Source organism: Diabrotica virgifera, chromosome 4 (assembly GCF_917563875.1).
Source record: "Diabrotica virgifera virgifera chromosome 4, PGI_DIABVI_V3a".
In the NCBI taxonomy this organism is placed as follows: domain Eukaryota; kingdom Metazoa; phylum Arthropoda; class Insecta; order Coleoptera; family Chrysomelidae; genus Diabrotica; species Diabrotica virgifera.
The window spans coordinates 91,239,378-91,263,012 of NC_065446.1; the positions used below are offsets into that span (position 1 = coordinate 91,239,378).

Consider the following 23,635-nt stretch of genomic DNA (forward strand, 5'->3'; position numbering starts at 1 on the left):
TCTTTAGCGATAGTATCTGCTGCAGTTGCCTTGTTTCTCATAGACTGATCAATGTATCCTTCAGCTAACTGTGTTGACTAATCCTCCATGACGCTTTAATCCATTTAAATCGCCTCCTCCATCAATATACAGAGTGGCAGATGATCTGCGATAACAATGGCCGGTATAACTTTGAGGATTTGGCAAGTTTAAATATGTGGCAATTTGCCTACCAATATCTGCAAATTTGTTCTTTCCTATACGTTGTATTGTACATTTAGATTTTTGATAATTTAGAAAGAATGAATTTATTTTCACATGTGACGGACGGAGATCGATGTATTTCTTCACAATATTGTAAAACGTACTGTTTATGGTAAATTTTCGTACAATTTTGGTTTTAGACTTGGGGATTGTTATTAATAAATCTGTTTGGAGATCCTTCACGTCTTGTATATTCATTTGATAAAGTTCGTTTGAGCGGCATGCACCCATAATTCCAATGATCAATATTACCTGAAGCAAATAAGCATATGAGTTTTTGAATAAATCAAATTAAATATGTATATTTACCTTATGTAAAAGATAAATTTCATCAGGAGCTTTGTCAATAAATTTCCTAATTTGCTCTGGGGTTAGAGTGGAAGACTTTTTTGCTTGAAATCCTTCCGATTTTCTCTTTAGAAACGCTCTTAGTTTGCCGTATTTTTCCAGATCAACGTCATGGTTTATTCTCAACATAGATTTAATCATTGAATAGAATGACCATAATGAAGACGGTTTATATTTTGCACTTAATTCAGCGAAATAGGCCAGCAGAACATTTTCGGAAAATGATTTCGCGTTGTTTCGAACACGCCATTCGTTGAAGGTTGCGTACGTTTTATTATAAATGGATTTCGATGTTTCAGGTATTAAGGTAGATGCTGTTGCTGTAGCTAGTTCTACAATTTCTGGTGGTGTACAATTAAAATATTCTTCATTTTCGTCCATCTCAACACAAACTGTCAAATATACTATTCGTTTGACAGTGACACTTTTTGAGGTTGATTATTTTGTTTCCGTGGTGAATTTTGTGATTGTTGTGCCAGAGGGATTAATAGCTATTAATCCCGCATTATTAATCCCTAAGGGATTACTATATGGCATTACATTGCAAACACCACAAGTATAATACATATATTATGTATCAGTCGTAGATAAAAAACTTTATATAGGGGAGTGCAATTAGAACGAAAAGATACAATGTTTCGGAAAAAATCAAACAAGGTTATATTTTTCTAAAACTTTTTTTGTTAGTTTATAAATATGTTAAAGTAAAAAGTTCTACTCACAAATTTCGCCGCTAATTGTTTATTAATTGTTTAAACAATAACAATTGTTTTGTATAAATAATGTTAAGAATATGGGTGAATTCAACATTTTATTTTGATAAAAAATGTTTTTATTTTAGTTTTGATTATGCTGAACCCGAATCTGACATTACAATTTGCAAATTCAAAATGGCGGATTAAAAATGGCGGATTTTTTCCTAAAAATCCTTAAAAAGTAGTTGTAAAATCCGATTTTTTTATAAAACGTGTTTGTTTACATATATGTGGATATTTTTGAGAGGTTGCTGAACCTGAATCGAATTTTGATAATTTAAATTATAAAATGGCAGATCCAAAATGGCGGATAACTTAAAAAATAGTTGTAAAATCATAATTTGTTTACAAAATGTATTTATTTCCACATATATTTATTTTTGAGAGCTTTGATAAACCTAACTTAAATGTTAACATTATAAACTATAAAATGGCGGATCCAAAATGCGGATTTTCTAAAAAGAACATAAAAAAGGACATTTTTGTAAAACATTTATTGTCTTTATTTTTAACAGGTTGTTGAATCTGAGTTATAGATTAAAAATTTAAATTTCAAAATGGCGGATCCAAAATGGCAGATATTTAAATGAAAAACAAGTAGAATCCAATCAAAGAAATATGGAATTTCATTCTTAAAAAAAAGATAAAACAAATAATTTTCAAAATAATATTAAAAATTAAAATGTATTAGAAAGAATATTTAGAAAAAAAAACAAAATTTCGATTAGAAGGATATAATTACATATTGGAACATAGTTTTTAATTCCAAACAACTTTTTTTTATAAAAATTTTCGATATTGTGAAATATGAAGGTACTTTACTCTTGAGTGAAATTCATATTTTTTGACATACCTCGTACAAAATTAACAAAATTTGATATTTGATGGTTGCATCTTATGTTGTATACGATGCAGAGTATTTTATAAAGAATAACTTTTTTTGTAAAACTGATATTAAAAAAGTTATCAATAGGTTCCAAGTTACGCAGACATACTGTATAAGAGCTAAAAAAAATTTTTTTTGTTGAACATTTATTATTGTTGAAGCTTATTATTAAATGTATTTTAGGTAAGTTTTACAGAAAAAAGTTTTGATCACTCTGTATATACATTTTTTCAGCTGGTAATTTTCGGTTTTTGTATTACATGTTTGTTATCTTTCTTAGTTTTCTCAAAAAGAAATTGTTTATTTCATTTTTAAACTAAAATAATTAGTGTTTTTTAAAGACTACATCCCAAGCTTTAAAAAAATAGTAAAAAGATTGTATTAGATTTATTCAAACTTGAGTAATACCGTCTTAAAATGGTGGGAATTCTGTAAAACTACGAAGTTTTCAAAAATTACATTTTTTGAGACATCGTATTATTTGAATTAAATTTTTGAGATTTTTTTTGAACGAAACATCGTTTAGTAAGATGATTGAAAGGTAAGTTGTGCAAATTTGAGAGTTTTATAAGTAAAATTGTATTAGTTACACATTTTTAAATCATTTTTAAACAAAATTCATGTAAGGCTCACTTTCCGCCCACACCGTACTTATGTCCATATATTTTATTTATTTTTATTACAACTATAAGATAGCTTATTTCATCTTCTTTCATGTCCAATTTGTAAAATTTCTTTTGATCCATTAGTTAAAGAATTACATTTAAAAAACTCAACCGTGCACTTCTTCCAACGCTAGTTTACAGTGCGGCAATGTGTGTGAGAAGGGTGACTTTAGCGTTATAAATAAAAAATTACAGAAGCTAGAGATTTAATTTTAGAAAAATCTTTAAATAAGGTTTTTTTTGTAAAATTTTCTGAATTTTTCAATGGTTAAGTCAGTTTTTTTCTAAAAATTATATTTTCTGAGTTATTTAAAAAAACATCTAACTTCGCTGTTCATTTGTTTAATAAAAAATGAAGCACCCACTTCTCAAGTAGAACTTTTTGATATGTTGTTTATTAAACATTTCTTAATGAAATTACAAAAAGTTTTATCTTGTTTGATTTTTTCCGAAGTGAAAATCTAAATGCACTCTTCTAATAGTGGAAATTGTTCGTCGAAAAATCCTCTATGAAATTGCTATGATGTTATTTTATTGCAAAATGAACGGAAAAAAAGTTATAACCTCCAAAAGGAGGTTCATATCAAAATTTTCTCTAATTTTTGTTTATAACTTTTTTGTTGGTCACTTGTCGATAAAAATTAATAAATATAAAATTGTAGAAAATTTAATTTTCTACATTTTATGTGAAATTAAATTTTCTGTATAGTTGCTAGTTTAGGAGATACAGCGCGAAAGCCCTTTGCACCCCTTTTTCCAAGATGGCGACCGGGAGACAAGGGCGGCGACCCCAAAAACTTAAACTTAAGCTTATTCTGAACCCCCCTATACATTAAAAAAATAAAATTGACTCTTCTAACAAATGCAACCCTAAATGTAACATTTCAATGGACTATGTGGTTTTTAAGTTTCGTTTTTTCTGTATATATGTTAATCTTAAGGTCCATTACATTAGAGTATTTTGCAAGCTTTTCGATCTTGGTTGCATCTTGGATCTTAGACATTATTTTAGATGTAGCGATCAACAGTGTTATTGGTCGCCAATTCTTGCATCAACTTAGATCGTTCTTTTTTTGATATCTTAATGATTACACCCTCGTTCCATTCCTTTGGCAGCTCTTCGTCGGCCCATATCTTGTTAAAGAGTTTGTGTAACATTTCTACTGATTCGTTTGCGTCGGCCTTAATTAAATATATCGATAAGCTGTCACTGCCAGCGACTTTGCCACTTTTTAGTTGTTTCAGTGTTTTTTGTATAGCTGGTGGTGCCTCTTGTTTGGAGCATATTTCTTCAAAAATTTTCGATCCATCATTATATTATTTCATGTTCTACTTTAATTATATTTCCTTGATTATTTTTTATTTGTTTACCACATTTTAGTGTTTTTCCTGTAAAATTTTGTATGATGGTGTATTTTGTTCTCAGGTCGTTTTCTTGCGCAGCAGTTCATTCTGACATTTTCGGCATATCATTTACGTAATTGTTTTTGTGTTTTCTGGCTCTTTTTACCTGCTAGATTTTTTGCTGTGTATTTTCTTTCTAGCACTTCTATTTCTTCAGTTGGTTCTTTTTGTAACATTTCTTCGTTGATTTTTTTTCTTCTATTAGTTGTAATGTGTCACAAGTTATGCGTTTTCTGTTTTCTCTTTTTTTTTTCATCCCAGTTTCGTTTGGAGATTTTTGACATTATGTTCATAAAGTTCCTTCATATTTCTTCCACTGGTTCCTCATTTTAGGGCGCTGATGTTCCGTTTATTTTCAGTCTTTATGTAAATTCGATTTTTGATTTTCTTGTTGAACAAGAATTCGACAGAATTCGACAAGCTTCGACAGTATATCTTCTTCTTTTCTTTACCTTCGTTTTGATCTAGACTACAAAGTACATCAGACCTTTAAGTTATTAACAAGACTAAAACAAAATTTGGAATGATTTTAAACCAAATATACAGTGCTCTTCAGATAAAACTATCCACCTTAAATAACTTTTGAACCACTGATTTTTAGAAAAATAAAGCGCAAAAGCACGTTCAAATAATACTGGAAGGGGGACACATTATGCCATACTTAACCTTGCCGGAAAAGGCACCCTCTCACCCGCCGTATCATCCCTTAATTTTTATTAAATTACTTCCACCATTTTTTATTTAATATTTGGATTCTCCTCTTTGTACTGATTTCAAAAATCTATAACACATGATGCTGAAAGTGACTAGTTTATGAGAAAAATAAATACAAAAGCAAGAAAACTGGATTGAATAAAAATTATATTTTTAATAATTTTATAACATTTTGAATAATTATTCAAAATTTTAACAATAATTATTCAAAATTTCGAAAGTCATTTTGACTCATTATTGTTAAAATTTTTGTTAGTGAAACTTTCATTCTAAATGTTTGTGTGTAAAAAAATTGTTAAAAAAATAGTTTTTTTAAATCCAGTTTTCTTGCTTTTGTATTTATTTTCTCATAAACTAATCACTTTAAGCATCATGTGTTATACATTTTTGAAATCAGTACAAAGAGTAGAATGCAATTATAAAATAAAAAAAAATTTAACAATAATTAGTCAAAATGACTTTCGAAATTTTGAATAAATATTGTTAAAATTTTGAATAATTATTCAAAATGTTATAAAATTATTAAAAATATAATTTTTATTCAATCCAGTTTTCCTGCTTTTGTATTTATTTTTCTCATAAACTAATCACTTTCAGCATCATGTGTTATAGATTTTTGAAATCAGTACAAAGAGGAGAATCCAAATATTAAATAAAAAAAGGTGGAAATAATTTAAAAAAAAATAAGGGATGATACTTACGGGGATGACAGGGTATCTTTCCCGGCAAGCTTAAATATGACATAATGTCTCCCCCTTTAAGTATTATTTGACGTGCTTTTGCGTTTTTTCTAAAAATCAGTGGTTCGAAAGTTATTTAAGGTGGATAGTTTTATGTGAAAAGCACTGTATATATTTGTTTATCTGAGTGTTAATGAATTAACCCTGATACTTGTTTGAGCTGTTTATTACTATTTTAGTTACATCAACTATGTACTTCATCTAGCACGCAAAAGATGTGGATTAATTTTATATTTAAAATTAAGTGAAGACCTAATAAACGCTAAGAATAAACTGGAGTAAGTGCAATCTCTTTAGTATTTTCTATAATGTTTAAGGAAGGTAAAAATGTATTTTCAAAAGTATAAAAAATTTAAATTATAGGTTAAAGGTTTTGAGTAATTGAGCTTCTTATTTACTTTGGATTTTTCTATTTTTTCAAATTAAATCTAAAGTAAATAATCGTTTCGTAAAACGAAACAAGAGCGTACAGAGAGTGGCATATTTGATTATCTCTGAACATACTAAAATTCGGGCTGCCAGTATCAATTCACAACGAAATAACATGATGGTGTGGATGTCGTGACGACATCTACTAAAAACAAGCGAAAGTTTTGCTTTATTAAAATAATTAAATAATATTCTAAAAACAAAACTTGAGATGCATATCTTAGGTCTCCCTCAGCCTTCTTTGCTCCAGTAATTCGTTGGTTTGCAAATTTTAGAAACCACGAAGGTGTTACCAAAAAATTGGTTTTAATAAAGTTTTGTTTTTAATATTATTTAAATATTTTATTACAGCAAAACTTTGGCTTGTAAAAATTAAAGTTTTTACCATTTGAAAATATTATTCAGCTATAATATGTCCCTATTTGCAGAAAAGAAATACGAAAATGGAGTAGAATTTTTTTTATAGTCAGTTAAAACAGACATTTTAAATCCTATAAGGAAATTAAGTTACGTATATCGTATATCCTTGGTGATTTTAACGCGAAAATTGCAGCACAGAATTCGATGGAGGAACAACAGGAAGAAATATAAGAAAAAACAGAAATAAATAAAACAAAATCGCTAAATCACGAAAGAAAAATGGATAGAGGGTAAATGCATTGAAACGAAAGGGTTAGAATACAAACATGACACGCTCAATAAATTCAAAAAAATCAGAGAAATAGCTGTTAGACACGATAAGGAAGAGTGAAAATACGATATAAGGAAGGATAACCACAACAAAAGAAAATATAAAGAGATGATAACAAAAGAAGAGAAAACAGACAAAAATAAATACGGAATAGGAAATGTGTAAAAGCATCATAGAAGAAACCGCAAAAGAAGTCCTGGCCATATAGAAAAAGTAAAAAAACTGAAGAACAATGGTTTGATGTAGAATGTCGATATATATTTTGTAACTGTTACAGTGACTGCCTTTCCGCGATTTATGTAAGGTGTAGTTAAGTCAGCGATTTAAAAAAAATTATTTAAACCAACCAAAAATTATTTTTTCCGACTTTTTTTAGCTTAGTTACAATGGATAATGATCAGACTGTAACCTACGCTGAGCGTGAATGTCAGTGTGAGCCTGATATAGAAGACCATATTGACAGATCTTATCATCATAGCCTATGGTGGCATAGAGCACAGGCTTTGCAAGTGGTAAGTTTATTATCATGAGTTTTATTACTTAACACTTTGACGACCGGCGTCCCGTATACTGGACATGCCGGTTCCCTAATTATTATAGTCCGCGTCCAGTTAACTGAGGATAGATTAACGCACGCCCCTGGATTAAGAGTCCACGTATGGTAGGGGTACATTACAGGGTACAAGGTTTCCCCCCATGTGATTTTCGGACACGCTCGCGCAAAATCTCCGCTTGGGCCCCCCACCATACTATTATATCTGGATAGAAAACTAAAATTTCACGAACATATTAAAAAGACAACTGAATCTGAAATATAAAAAGCTATAACGATTATTAGAAAGAACCTCATAACTTACTACAATCAAAAACAAGATACATATTAGTATACAAACAAATGCTCAACTATTCTAATGGGAAACAGGCCACAATTAACTAAAAAAATGATGTTATTAACGTTTTGACGTGCACATCGGATCGATTTGTCAAAATACTAACGTATTGTCCGATGTAGCATCCGATGTGGACGTCGATAAAATCATTTTATCGCCAACCGTCACTAAAGTCATTCATTATTGTACTCATTTGCACTCATTTGCGGCAGTAAAGTAACACTTTATTGTACTGAAAGAAGAATTTTACTTTACCTGCCGCGATTAATCAAATTAACCGAGATTGAATGTAAGTGGTCGATGACAGTAATCGAATGGCGAGTATTTAAGTGGACTTACAATTTATTTACTTTAATTATTAAAAATATTGTAAGCAATTTGCGACATTATCAATTAAATTTATGTCAAAAAGTGAAATTCTGTAGTATTTTGTAATTATATTCATATAAAATAAACATTTTGACGCCTGTCAAAATTTTCAATGTATTTTAAATGTAATCATTTTTTTCGAATCCTGAGAAAACTAATAAGTATTTTTGAAAATTTTAAAGGCAGAATGAAATATTACTTTATTACCGAGGGCCGAAAGTCTCTTAGAATTAATAAAAAGTTTCTTTTGAATGATATATTTGAAATTAAAAATCACACTACATTTTCTCTTAGTTTTTCACCCCTGTAACTTATTAAAATAAACATTATAGAAGTTCTCAGGGACTTTCGGCCCTCGGTAAGAACATAATCTTTCATTCTGCGTTTAAATTTTTCAAAAATACTTATTAGTTTTCTCAGGATTCGAAAAAAATGAATCCCCATTTAAATACCATTGCAGCCGAAAATACGTCCCATCCCCTTAAACTTTACCGATTTAGTAATTATTCAATATTGATCTTCTTGATGTGCCTATCCGTGACGAATGTTGGCGATCATCATGGCAATCTTCACCTTTTCTGCAGCAACGCGGAAACGCTGCAGAGATGTTGTGTTGAACCAGGTTCTGAGGTTTTTTAACCAGGATGTTCTTCTTCTTTCTGGACCTCGCTTTCCAAATATTTTTCCTTGCAGGATGGCTTGTAGGAGGGCATATCTGTATTCATTTCGCATAATGTGTCCCAAGTATTCCAACTTTCGAGATTTGATGGTGGTTAGTATTTCTCGGTTCTTCCCCATTCTTCTAAGAACCTCCTCATTTGTGACCCTATCAGTCCATAGGATTTTAAGAATTATCCGATATAGCCACATTTCAAATGCTTCCAACTATCAATATTGATAACTATATCGATTAAAAATCGAAAGCGGCCATCTTGCAAGTTATCTGTCATCACTGCCATGAAATTATTATGTCTTCTAAAATTTAAAAAGTTAAATTGTAAATTGCAAGTAAGTGTTAAAAACAATATTAAATTATGTTGGCAAATATTATTTTATATCAATAAAACATATCTTAACCGATTGTCAAATATGCCAGCAAACGAGAAGTAAACTCAACCTTCCCAGGGACATATCTGAGATTCTTAGAGACAATACAAATATCAACAATATCATACGGTTTTTTAACGGAAATAGGAATAAAAGACATTTAATTGTATCACAAATTTTTAAGGTATACTTTTTGTTACTACATATGTATCTACTTAATATTATAATCTGTTTTTATTTTTAATATGTATTTTCCATTGTTGTCTCTTATAACCCCAGTGGTTCGGACGACATTAAATTAAAAAAATACGTTGGCGATAAAATTTTGTATGCACCACGTCAGTCAAAACTCCTTATCGAACTCGTCTGTTACTCGACTCGCTCGCTACGCTCGCTCTTCTCGTAATATCCGACTCGTTCGATAAAGAGTCACTTTACTGACTTGGTACATAAATAACTATTTTAGTTAATAGTGGTTTATTTCCCATTAGAATAGTTGATTACAAAAATGCCACAAGGAAATAGCTACAGAACAACATTAAACAAATGCTCGAATCAATATGGTTTTAAAGAACCCAAAACTAAATACAAAGGAATATAGTCAACGCACTGTGATATACCAGCAAAAAAGACCTACATAATGAACTCCGTTAGGAAACTATTATGTGTCATGCAGTAAAACTCCTATTAAAAGTCGTACATAATAAAATCTATAGAAAGTGCGAAACAATCATCGTAGACGATCAGTTTAGATTCAGAGCCGGCATATGGGAACGAGAGAAGACCTCTTCAGTTTACTAGTTCTCCCCCAAAAATGCTACGACCAATAGAAAGAGAAATTTATATGCTTTATAGACTTCGACTAAAAGCATTAGATAGGGCAAGACACGACCTACTATTAGAACGTTTGCAAGAAGTCGGTTTAGACGGAAAAGACATCAAATTACTAAAAAACTTGTACTGGAACGAAAACACCAGAGTTAGGATCGAAGGTTCCGCATCCGCAGAAGTAGAAATTAGGAGGGAAGTTAGACAAGGATGTGTTCTGTCGCCCCTGCTATTTAATCTTTACTCCGAGTTTCTATTTAAAGAGGCACTAGAGGATTCCAAGGATGGAGTCAAGGTGAATGGCGTAAATATCAACAGCATCAGATACGCCGATGATACGGTGTTGATTGCGTATTCCGATTTGGGTCTACAACGACTCATCGACAAAACCAACTCGACCTGTGAGCAATTTGGTATGAAGATAAACATTAAAAAAACCAAAGTAATGTCAATCCGAAAAAACCAAAACATACCTCAACCTTGCACAATAAATGGGCACATTTTAGAACAGGTCAATATATTTAAGTACTCGGCATGTTGGATCGATAGCGGCATAAATGCTGATCTAGAAATAAGATCGAGAATAGAACAGGCCAGAAAAGGTTTCGAAAAAATCAGGAAACTGCTTTGTGATTCTCGAATAAAACTCTAAGTTCGACTATGTTTATCACAATGCCTACGTCTGGTCGACTCTTCTCTATGCCGTTGAGATATGAACACTTAAAACATCAACCGTAAATAAATTGGAGACCTTTGAAATATGGATTTACCGGAGAATCCTCAAAATTTCGTGGACATCGCATACCTCAAACCAAGAAGTGCTGCATAGAATACGCAAGGAAAGACAACTTTTTACACTAGTAAACACTAGGAAAGAGAGGACTAGAAAGGAAAAGACTATCGTGGCTCAGAAACATCCGACACTGGACAGGGCTAAATTTTGAACAGCTGATAAGAACTGCTGAAGACAGAGAAGAGTTTGCAATAATTGTAGTAGCCAACCTCCATTGAGGAGAGGGCACATTTTATGAAGAAGGAAACTATTAAAATAGATTGTCAAGAAAAAATGTCACAAGTAACGATCCTATAACAATATAAACAGTGAAGTGTTAAAATTTCTTGTACAGTAGGCTCAAGTGCAACCACTCGTCTGAAGTTTAACTTCGGAGAGTAAACCTAACTACATCAGTGAAGTGCGCAAAATCAATTATTGGTTTCTAAAATGAACTATTATAAATACCTAGTACAGGAATGTAGTAGATTAGATTAAGTACAAACAGGTTGTTTTTTTTTAATAAACATAATATCTCAGTTATTATATAGTGTGTCTGCATAAGTTGGAATCATATGGGGAAACTATTTATTATAAATTTTACAAAAAAAAGTTATTCTTCATAAACTGCTCTGCATAGTCTAAAACCTGAGATTCAATCATCAGATATCAAATTTTATCAACAGTATACGAGGTATGTCAAAAAATATGAATTTCGATCAAAAGTAAAGTACGTAAAAATAAATATAAAAAATTTATTTTTACGTAAATTTTAAAATTTACGTAAAAGAAAATTTTCTATATTTCGCTATACTGATTGATTAGTGTGAGGAAGCTCAGTAGATCTGTTATAGTAAAAATTACAAAAAAAAGTTATTGACAAAAATTATAGGCAGCTTTAAACTCCACATTTTAAAATTAGTTACAATCTTACAGGGTGTTCCATAAGATGGTGGCAGACCAAACTTATGTTTTTTTAAATAGAACACCCTATATTTTATTTTAAATTTGAAATCTGCTTCACATCCACATCACAGCAATGTAAAGTTTTATTATGTTATACCGGGTATTTACAAAGTTATAACCAATATTACCTGAAAATCGTATCAAGTTTAACTTCCTGTATAATTAAAAAGGAGTATAGGAACATTGATCTATTGCAACCATTGTTTTTTAATAATTGTTAAAAATTATAAAACATATTCGTTTTCACAATATTCGTTAAATCAAATACAGGGTAAGTCAAAATGCAAGTACATTATTTTCTTGGTAATTTTAAATAGAACACCCTGTATTTTATATCTCTATCGAAAAGTACTACTATCGTACTTCAAATTTTATGAAGTACTCCCTATACCTAAAGTTATCAGTTTTCTAGATATTTTTATTTTTCCGTCAAAGTATTAATTTGGTAGATATGTTAACGTTTACCAATAATTATTGTGAGTTGGCCATGATTGATTTGTCAGAAACTGACAGTTTGGCATTATTGTTTATTAATTCAGTATTGGGGTACACCGTAAATTAGCTACAATTATTATTTAGTAAGTCAGTAATTAATTAAATTTAAATTAGCAATAATGAATTTTACTACTGATGAAATGGTAGATATGATCTGGATTTTGGGGGACTGCAATAAAAATTCATTACTATCAGCTAGAATTTATCAAGAACGGTTTCCAGATAGACGGCAACCTAGACAAGATACATTTGAAAAATTGAAAGATCGATTTAACCGCACTGGTTCAGTGAATTATGAAAAACATGAACGAACAAAAACTAGTGTGACAGAGGAAAACAAAATGAGTGTGTTGATGGCAGTTACAGAAAACCCACACACAAGTATAAGGAGTATTTCCAATGAACAAGAACTTAGTTATTACTCTGTTCAAAACATTCTATCTAAAAACAAGATGCACCCTTATCATATTCAAAAGCACCAAGAATTAAATAATGATGATTTTCACAAACGGATAGTATTTTGTGAATGGGCCTTAGAAAAAATTAATGAGCAGAGAGATTTTTTGATTATGTCCTATTTGGTGATGAAGCTATATTCCATCGAAACGGTTCTGTTAATAGGTATAACCTTCACTACTATTCAACAAGTAATCCATACCACATAGTAACACATAGTCAAACAAGATGATCTCTAAATGTGTGGGGAGGTAACGTCGGTAACCATGTAGTAGAGCCATATTTTTTTGAAGATAACTTAAATGGTGAGATATATTTAGATTTTATCGTAAATCAGTTACTGATATTATTAGAAGAGGTTCCACTTAATATACGTCAACAAATGTGGTTTCTACATGACGGTGCTCTTGCGCACCACAACGAATTAGTACGTGGTGAACTTAATGATCAGTTTGGTGAAAGACGGATCCAAAGGGATGGACCGGTAAGGTGGCCCCCAAGGTCACCCGATTTCAATAAAATGGACTCATTTTTTTGGGTTACGTTAAGAACGAAGTATATAAAATACCTCCAACAACAAGGGATGATATGAAAAATAGAATCCGAATTGCATTTCAAAATATTTTTTTACAAATGCTTAGTAATGTAAGCAACTCTTTCAATGACCGCTTTTAAGTATGCATAGATGTTTTGGGAGGTCACTTTGAACACCTTACTTAAGTAAGATAAGTTAAAATTACTGTTGTTGTTTATTTTTCTGTGTTGTTATTTTTTTTTAATTTTCCGTAGGTTATTCTTTATAAATTTTATTTGAAATAAATTGTTTTCTTTTCTGTGTCGGTATTTCATTACTGAATTAATAAACAATAATGTCAAACTGTCAGTTTCTGACAGATCAATCATGGCCAAGTCACAATAATTATTGGTAAACGTTAAAATATCTACCCAATTAATACTTTGATGGAAAAATAAAAATATCTAGAAAACTGATAAATTTAGGTATAGGAAGTACTTCATAAAATTTGAAATACGATATTAGTACTTTTCGATAGTGATATAAAATACAGGGTGTTCTATTTAAAATTACCAAGAAAATAATGTACTTGCATTTTGACTTACCCTGTATTTGATTTAACGAATATTATGAAAGAGGATATGTTTTATAATTTTTAACAATTATTAAAAAACTATGGTTGTAATAGATCAATGTTCCTATACTCCTTTTTAATTATACAAGGAGTTAAACTTGATACGATTTTCAGGTAATATTGGTTATAACTTTGTAAATAGTATAATATCCCAGTATGACATAATAAAACTTTACATTGTTGTGATGTGGAAGTGAAGCAGATTTCAAATTTAAAATAAAATACAGGGTGTTCCCTTTAAAAAAACATAAGTTTGGTCTGCCACCATTTTATGGAACACCCTATAAGATTGTAACTAATTTTAAAATGTAAAGTTTAAAGCTGCCTACAATTTTTGTCAATAACCTTTTTTTGTAATTTTTACTATAACAGATCTACTAGGCTTCCTCACACTAATCAATCACCCTGTATAGAAAATTATTAGAAAAGTTATTTGGAATTAAAAATTATGTTACAACATGCAATTACATTCGTCTCATTAACCAAAAATCTTATGATAATTTTTCTCAAATTACAGATACACAACATCACTTTATTTATAATAACTCAGTTATTATTAATTTTACGAAAAAAAAGTTATTTTTTATAAAAAGGTGTGCATGGTCTAAAAACAACTAAGATGCAATCATAAAATTTCATGAATTTTATGAGCAGTATACGAGGTATGTCAGAAAATATGAATTTTGCTCAAGAGTCAAGTACCTTTATAGTCATAATATTTCAATAAGAAGGGTGTAATTGCATAATATAATATAGTTTTTAATTCCGAAAAACTTGTTATCACAACAATTTTCAATATTCTGAAAAATAAACGTACTTTACGCTTGAGCAAAATTCATATTTTTTGACATACCTCGTATAAATTGATAAAATTTGATATATTATAATTGAATCTTAGTTGCTAAATAATGCAAAACTTTTTATGAAGAATAACTTTTTTCGTAGCATTAATAATAACGGAGTTATCATAAATAAAAATCATGGTGGGGGTCCCTAATTTGAGAAATTCTTTTTATTTTTTTTAATTAGAAGAATGAAATTGCATATTACAACATAGTTTTTAATCCCAAACAACTTTTCTTAATAACAATTTTCGATATTGTGAAATAGAAAGGTACTTTGCTCTTGAGCGAAATTCATATTTTTTGACATAACTCGTATACTGTTGATTGAATTTGATATATGATGCATCTTAGGTTTTAGACTATGCAGAGCATTTTTTGAAGAATAACTGTTTTTGGTAAAATTGATAATAAAAAAGTTTCCCATATGATTCCAAGCTATGCAGACACACTCTATACAAATTATCTAATATTTTAGGCAAAACTTCAAAGTTGCAAGACAGTAAGCACAATGACAGATAAGACTTTCTGTAAGAATACTTCGCACGTCCAGACCTATACCAAAAAAGATAAGCAAGTTACTACCACCTCTAAAAAATCTACAAATACACCAACACCTTTATCTTTTATCTATGGTTTAAGAAATGACAGGGAAGGAAAACGGCAAGCGCACCTAAATCTAACTTTTTGGGAGTTTAAATCTGAACTACAAAAAATTAATGAATAAATAAATAAATAGTCAGTAACTAGTATTCATTCTTTCGACAATTTAACAAATATGAACAGAAAAAGGTCGGCAAAAGAAAGCTCGGATTTAAGCTGTGACCAGAATTTGTTTTCCAAAGTAAGAAATCTTTAGATATCTGGCTCTTTGGATTTCGTTCTTTGTTTATACAAGATATCGCAGTTTTGTCTGTTGAAAATTATTTTTAATAGTTTGCTTCTGCTTCTTAAAGTTCCGCTTCTATAGGAGATTGGAAATCATTCTGGCAATTATAATTTTGTTGGTTACGCGCCGGAATAGTTCAATTGAGCTGCATCCAAACCATTCACGGAGATTGCGTAGCCACGAGATTTTACGTCTTCCTACGCTTCTTCTGCCTTTGATTTTGCCCTGCATTATATTCCTTAATAGTTCGTAGTTTTCACCTCTCATGATGTGCCCCAAGTATTCCAACTTCCTGATTGTTATGGAATTTAAAACTTCGCATTGTTTTCCTACTTGTTCGAGCACTTGCGTTTGTTTTACGATCTGTCCATGATGTTTTCAGAATACGTCTATAACAGCACATTTCGAATGCTTCCAGGTTTTTAATGTTGGATTGTTTTAGTGTCAATGCCTCAACCCCATACAAAAGGGTGGAGAAAATATAACAACGAAGCATTCTTATCCGGAGCGTTATATTGATATTGCGATTACAGAAAAGTTTCCTCATTCTGTTAAAAATTGATCGTGCAATTTCAATGTGGCATCTTATTTCTTTTGTCTGATCAGTATCTTCTGTGATCCATGCTCCAAAGTATTTGTACGAAGATATTTGCTCAATTTCTGTATTATCCAGTATTAGTCTAACTCTGCTGTTTTGTGCTTTTATAAATGCTATATAAATTAAATAACAATGGTGATAAAATACACCCTTGGCGCACCCCACGACGAATCTGGATATCCTCAGTCAGTTCATTTTCAACTTTCATGTTTGCTGTTTGATTCCAATAGAGGTTACATATAATTCTAATGTCTCTACTGTCTATGTTTTTATTTAACAAAATTTCTTTGAGACGATTATGCTGCCTTTGTCAAATGCCTTCTCTAAATCAATGAAACAGGCATATACTTCCTGATTCATATCTAGTCATCTCTGCGAAAGAACACTTACTGCAAACAGTGCGTCCCGTGTTCCCAGACCTTTCCTAAATTCCATTTGTGTATCACTTATGCCTTCGTCTAATTTCTTATGTATTCTATTGTGAATCACTTTTAAAAACAATTTCAAGACATGACTCATTAAGGCTATGGTGCGATGTTCATTGCACTCCTCTGCATTGGCTTTTTTGGGTAGCAGTATGAATGTCGATTGGAGCCATTCTTTAGGTATTATACTTGTTATATATATGGTGTTAAATAAATCCAAAAGAAGGTCAACAGATTCAGTATCCACAATTTTGAGTAATTCGATAGTAACTTCATCAGGCCCGGGAGATTTACCACTTTTAGTTTGTTTCATTGCATATTCGACTTCTTCTCCTATAATGTCAGGTCCAGTATCATCTTTAAATTCTTTTGGTGCTTCTGTTCTCTCTGTGTCTTCAAAAAGCTGTGCTATATACAGGGTGTAACAAAAATACAGGTTATAAATTAAATCACATATTCTGGGACCAAAAATAGTTCGAATGAACCTAACTTACCTTAGTACAAATATGCACATAAAAAAAGTTACAGTCCTTTGAAGTTAAAAAATGAAAATCGATTTTTTCGAATATATCGAAAACTATTGAAGATTTTTTATTTTATTGAAAAAAATTATCTTATGGCAGGAACATCTTAAAGAAAAACTATAGTGAAAGTTGTGCACCCCATAAAAATTTTATGGGGATTTTGTTTCCTTAAACCCCCCCCCCCCCCAAACTTTTGTGTACGTCTGAATTAAATTATTATTGTGGTACCATTAGTTAAATTCAATATTATTAAAACTTTTTTGCCTCCTTGTATTTTTTCGATAAGGCAGTTTTTATCGAGTTGAGGCTTATTTTTCAATATGTTTATATAAAAATTTTATGGGGGTTTTGTTCTATTAAACCCCCCAAATGTTTGTGTACGTTCCAATTAAAATATTACTGCGGTACCATTAGTTAAATAGAGTGTTTTTAAAACTTTTTTGCCTCTTTGTATTTTTTCGAAAAGGCACCTTTTATAGAGATGTGACTTCTTTTTTAAAATGGTTCAAAATATCCCTAAAAATTTAAATCATAAATAAATGTTCATATTATTACCAAGTGTCCATAATCGTACTTAACCATATACAAATATGTGGTGGATTTGACAAATATTCGAAATATCTCGATAAAAACTGACTTTTCGAAAAAGTACTAAGAGGCAAAAAAAGTTTTAAAAACATTGTGTTTAACTAATGGTACTACAATAATAATTTAATTGGAACGTACACAAAAGTTTGGGGGGGTTTAAAGGAACAAAACCCCCATACAATTTTTATGGGGTGTCCAAATTTCACTATAATTTTTTCTTAAGATGCTACTACCTTAAGAATGCCACATGTCCATTTTCAATAAAAAGTCTCCAATAGTTTTCGATACATTCGAAAAAATCGATTTTCATTTTGTAAATTAAAAGGGCTGTAACCTTTTTTGTGTGCACATTTATACTAAGGTAAGTTAGGTTCAATCGAATTATTTTTGGTCCCAGAATATGTGATTAAATTTATGACCTGTATTTTTGTTACACCCTGTATTGTGTCCATCTCTGCATTTTCAGGTTTATATCTGTCATAAGTGCACCACTTTCATCTCTTAGTTGCCTAGTTTGAAATGTTTTTTTCATTCCTGTTAGTTCTCTAATTCTTTTATGCATGTTAAAAAAGTCATATTTTTTCTCAAATTCTTCCAGTTCTTGGCACTGCTCATGTAACATTCTCTCTTTAGCTTCTTTTATTTTCTTTTTAATTAATCTATCGGTTACATTATATTTAATTGGATTTTTTGTTTTGAATGATTTTCTTTCATTCATTAATAATATTATTTCTTCAGTCATCCAGTCTTTATGTTTTCTTTTCTTTGGTTTTAAGTTTTCACTCGCTGTTTTAATTACTGCTTGTTTTATATTTTCCCATTTCTGATCAATGTTATAGCTACTTTTATTCAGTTCTTGGGCAATATGTAAATTTTTAGTAAGAGTTTTTACAGTTTGTTCCTTTGTTTGTGGTTCTCTTAATCTCTTAACATCAATTCTACTTTGCGTGGGTTTTTTAATCAGCTTTAATTTGATTCGTAATGTGACTACTATGGGGTTATGGTCTGAACCGATATCTGCTCCAGGGTAAGTTTTGGCAGAAAGTATAGAATTACGAAATCTTTTTCTAATGAGGACAAAGTCAATTTGATTTCGGATTGTTCTATTGGTTGTGTCTCCGGGAGATTTCCATGTATACAATCTTCTTTTTGGTCGCTTAAAGAGTTTGTTAGCTATTACAAATTCTTCCATCTGACAAAATTGTATTAAACGGTCACCACGTTCATTTCTATTTCCTAGACCATATTCACCCACATATCCATCCACTCTACCCTGGCCAACTTTGGCATTGAAGTGGCCCATTACTATTGTAGTGTGATGTCTCTTCATTGACTTTAAGACTTGTTCCAAATCATGGTAAAATAGTTCAATTTCGTCTTCCTCTTTATCTGCCGTCGTAGCATAGACTTGAATAAAATTCACTATACCTTTCTTAGACTGAAGTTTTAATGATACGATTCTATGAGAATAAGGAGTAAAACTTACTTCATAGTAGTTGACCTTTTTTGCAACTAAGATAGCAACACCATAGCGATGATAATAGTTTGCTAGCATGACAGAAAGATTTGGTTTCGATTCAGACAGCAAACCAAGAGTTACTCTGATGAGTCCAAGAGGATGAAATGTGCATAAACGAATGGTGGTGGTCTCTGCATTGAAACAAAATGTTTAATTGTCGTTTTTTTAGCTTTGTTTACTCACAAATTGAGTACAAGGAATCAAATTCGTTTGGTTTTTGCTTAGATAAATTGACGTGTTGTGGAATGCAAATTGTAGATTCCCAATATCTATTCATTTATCGTCCGTTTGCTTTGCAAAGTATATGAGTGCTCCGACTTAAGCTGTGACCAGAATTTCTTTTCCAAAGTAAGAAATCTTTAGATCTCCGACTCTTTGGATTTCGGTTTGTTTAACAAATATGATTTAGTTTTAACGTGTGTAAAATTATTAATTAAATATAAGGCCCTGAAAGTCATTCCGGCCCACGGCATGTATTTGAGCAACCCCTACAATTACTCATATAGACATATTATACCATTCCGGTATAACCGGAAGTAGCAAATAGATAACAATATTTTCATTAAACAGTTCACTCATCAAAACCCCTTCATTCCAATTTTCATGATTCAGTTACCATTAGCTCTCAAGATATTCCTAATTGGCCGTTTATCTTCCGGTGGTAAGTGGTGCTGGTATTGTACAATCTACTAAATTATGTTAAACAAACGTTTCTGGCTACTACCAAAGGCGTACAACGGGGGAGCACGAATGGTTGACCCTTCCCAAATTCTACGCCACAGGTGGAATTGCTATTTAATTGCAATTTTTTGATTCTACAATACTTTCTATGTAGAAAACATACTCTTCATTCGTAACGATAAAGCCATTAGTTTTCGAGATATTTGAAGCTAAAAACGAAGGAGCATAATACATTAATCAAAATAAGCGTCCCTTTTCATTTTTAACTTCAAATATCTCGAAAACTAATGACTTTATCGTTACGAATGAAGAGTATATTATTTGCATAGAAAGTATTGAAGAATATAAAAATTATGCTAAAATAGACGTTTCATCAGTGGCGTAGAATTTGGGAAGGGTCAGCCATTCACTATCCCCTGTCTTACCTCTGGTAGTAGCCAGAAACGATTATTTAACATAATTTAGTAGGGTGTACAGTGCCTACACTTTCTGCCAAGTATCACACGGATGTGTCAAATTATGTTAAAGTATTCTTTTTTTTTAATAAGTTATTCTTTATTTAAAACTTTAACAACTATGTGTGCCCGGTACTGTAAAACTATTTGACATATCCTTATGGTACTTGGCAGAAAGTATAGAGTACTGTACACCCTACTAAATTATGTAAATAATCGTTTGTGGTTAATACCAGAGGCGTACAATAGGGGAAAGTGAATGGTTGACCCTTCCCAAATTCTACGCCGCTGATGAAACTGCTATTTTAGCATAATTTTTAGATTCTCCATTACTTTCTATGCAAATAATATACTCTTTATTCGTAACGATGAAGTCATTAATTTTCGAGATATTTGACGGTAAAAGTGAAATGGCACACTTATTTTGATTAATGTATTATGCTCCTTCGTTTTTAGCTTTAAATATCTCGAAAACTAATGGCTTTATCGTTACGAATGAAGAGTATGTTATTTACATAGAAAGTATTGGAGAATCAAAAAATTGCACTAAAATAGAAATTCCGCCAGTGGCGTAGAGTTTGGGAAGGGTCAACCATTCACGTTTCCCCGTCGTACGCCTCTGGTAGTAGCCAGAAACGTTTGTTTAACATAATTTAGCAGGGTGTACAGTACCAGCACCACTTACCAAATTTTGTATTGTTGTCCCATGCCTGTCAGGAAATATTTAAAAATAACTAAAATAAAAGTTAGCTTAAATCGACCTATTTTAAGCTCAGGAATCTAAGGTTAAGCCATATTCTTTACCAAACACCCTGTATGTGTATATCGTTTATATTATCTTATGTTTTTCAAACGTATTTGGTAGTATTTGTCATCATATCAGTTCTTCATATTGAATAGTTTTCAAAATATTATCTATCTATGTTTCTTTTGTACACCCGTACCTTATTAAAACTATATGTCGTCCCACAGGGTCCTGACATTTGTAATAAGAAATAAAATACACTACTGATTTACTGGATTTAATCTAAAATTTGGCAAATGTTCAAGAACTGTTGTGGCTCTATCAGAACAGAATATACGTAACAAGTAATTATGACATGCAGATTTTTGTAGTTGGCCATTAAATAAACAGTTCGAAACTTGTATAGTATCGAACTGAACGGAGGTATAAAGGGTTGACATGATTTTCGTTTCAAAATTTTTGTAGTGCATATATTGTCCTAATTGCACAGAAAGGTTAGTTAGCAATGATGGATGCCAATAATTACTGTAAAATGTGAGCTATTTACAATTACATACTACTATGTATAAATATTATCTGTTCTACCCCCATCCCATTTACTCTATTTAAGAACAAAACACTTGTATTATTTACTATTTTTATTTATTGAGAATTTACTACAATTACATTAAAATATGTTTATTTAGATGTTTCGATTTCCACTTCGGAAATCATTCCTTTCTTCTTCGTTAGGTGCCCTCTCTAATGCTTGGTATTCACGACAATGATTTATACAGGGTGTGTGCGTAAGTTGGAACCATATGGGAAACTTTTTTAATATCAATTTTACGAAAAAAAGTCATTCTTTATAAAGTGCTCTGCTTAGTCTAAAACCTAAGATGCGATCATCAGATATAAAATTTTGTCAACAGTATACGAGGTATGTTAAAAAATATGAATTTCGCTCAAGAGCAAACTACCTTTATATTTCAAAATATCAAAAAATAATTTTATTATGAAAAGTTATTTGTAATTAAAAACCATATTCAAATATGCAATAACAGCCTTCTACTTGAAAAAAAAATTCTGAAATTTTCCTAAATTACCGATTCTGAACATCATTTTTATTTATTAGACATGTAATAACTCTTTTATTAATAATTTTAGGAAAAAAAGTTATTCTTCATAAAAAGAATTCTTTCTAAATTCTTTCTAAATTCATATTATTTGACACACCTCGTATAAAATTAACAAACTTGGATAACTGATGGTTGCATCTTGAGGTTTAGACCATGCACAGATTTTTATGAAGAATAACTTTTTTTCCTAAAATTATTAATAAAAGAGTTATTACATGTCTAATAAATAAAAATGATGTTCGGAATCGGTAATTTAGGAAAAGTTCAGATTTTTTTTTCAAGTAGAAGGCTCTTATTACATATTTGAATATGGTTTTAATTACAAATAACTTTTCATAATAAAAATTTTTGATATTGTGAAATATAAAGGTAGTTTGCTCTTGAGTGAAATTCATATTTTTTGACATACCTCGTATACTGTTGACAAAATTTGATATCTGATGATTGCATCTTAGGTTTTAGACTATGCAGAGCACTTTATAAAGAATGACTTTTTTTCGTAAAATTGATATTAAAAAAGTTTCCCATATGGATCCAAGTTAAGCAGACGTATTATCAGGTTTATATCAGAATAATCAGATTTTCTTGACATGTCATTCCTATTACAGCGAGCATTGCATTGGCTAGACGTAGTGACGGGTATATGACGTCATTATTATATTTGGTGAGATGGTAAATGGTAACTGACGTCTCTCATAATATTGGAGGTTAAATGTAACGTCAAATTATTGTTTTCAAATTATATTTTATTTTGAAGCTATTTCCTTGTGGCATTTTTATAATCAACTATTTTCAATGGGAAATAAGCCACAATTTTACCAAAAAAAGATTGTATTAACGTTAATAAAATCATTTTTTTGGTAAAATTGTGGCTTATTTCCCATTGAAAATAGTTGATTATATTTTATTCATTTAGTTTATATTTTAACGACAGTTTATTTTTTAATCAACTTCACTTTCCCTTCCCTATCATTGATTGGTTGATTAGTTTCGTAATAGTCTTGTTGTATGGTAGGTTTAGTTAGGAGTTAATTTTAAGAAATGTTGCTGGCCAAATGGGAAAATCTCCCAAATGCCATAGAAGAAGAAGAAAAAAATAAACAAACAAAAATCTTACATAACCTTCTATAGGACAACATGACTTTAACACTTATATTACAGATAGTTATCTTGGTTTCACACTCTTAAAGACAAACAGAAATAGTGTAGACGGTGGCGGCTGTGGTAAATTAATATACAGTAAAATCTCCGTTAACCGAAATAATTGGGGGGAAGGCAGTTTCGGATAACAAAAATTTCGGTTAAAAATAGCATTTTTTTGTATTATTCTTGTATAAAATTACATAGTATTCTTGGTCAAAGTTGGTATTAAAAACACTATGAGGTGATTTCGTAATATGTTTAA

The 23,635-nt window shown here is 30.8% G+C and overlaps 2 protein-coding genes across 3 annotated transcripts in view; one reads left to right on the forward strand and one right to left on the reverse strand.

Moving 5' to 3' along the window:
- The window catches only part of LOC114327231 (cilia- and flagella-associated protein 206), a 102,091-nt gene extending 86,653 nt beyond the window's left edge, over window positions 1-15,438 (forward strand). The window contains exons 8-10 of the mRNA XM_028275777.2: window positions 5,935-6,033; window positions 7,252-7,387; window positions 15,167-15,438. Of these exons, the coding sequence (XP_028131578.1) occupies window positions 5,935-6,033; window positions 7,252-7,387; window positions 15,167-15,415 (484 nt within the window). The 3' untranslated portion in view covers window positions 15,416-15,438. The remainder of the gene's footprint in view (window positions 1-5,934; window positions 6,034-7,251; window positions 7,388-15,166) is intronic.
- Window positions 1-23,635, reverse strand: part of LOC114337611 (uncharacterized) — a 1,328,959-nt gene that overhangs the window by 1,253,654 nt on the left and 51,670 nt on the right. The window lies entirely within an intron of this gene.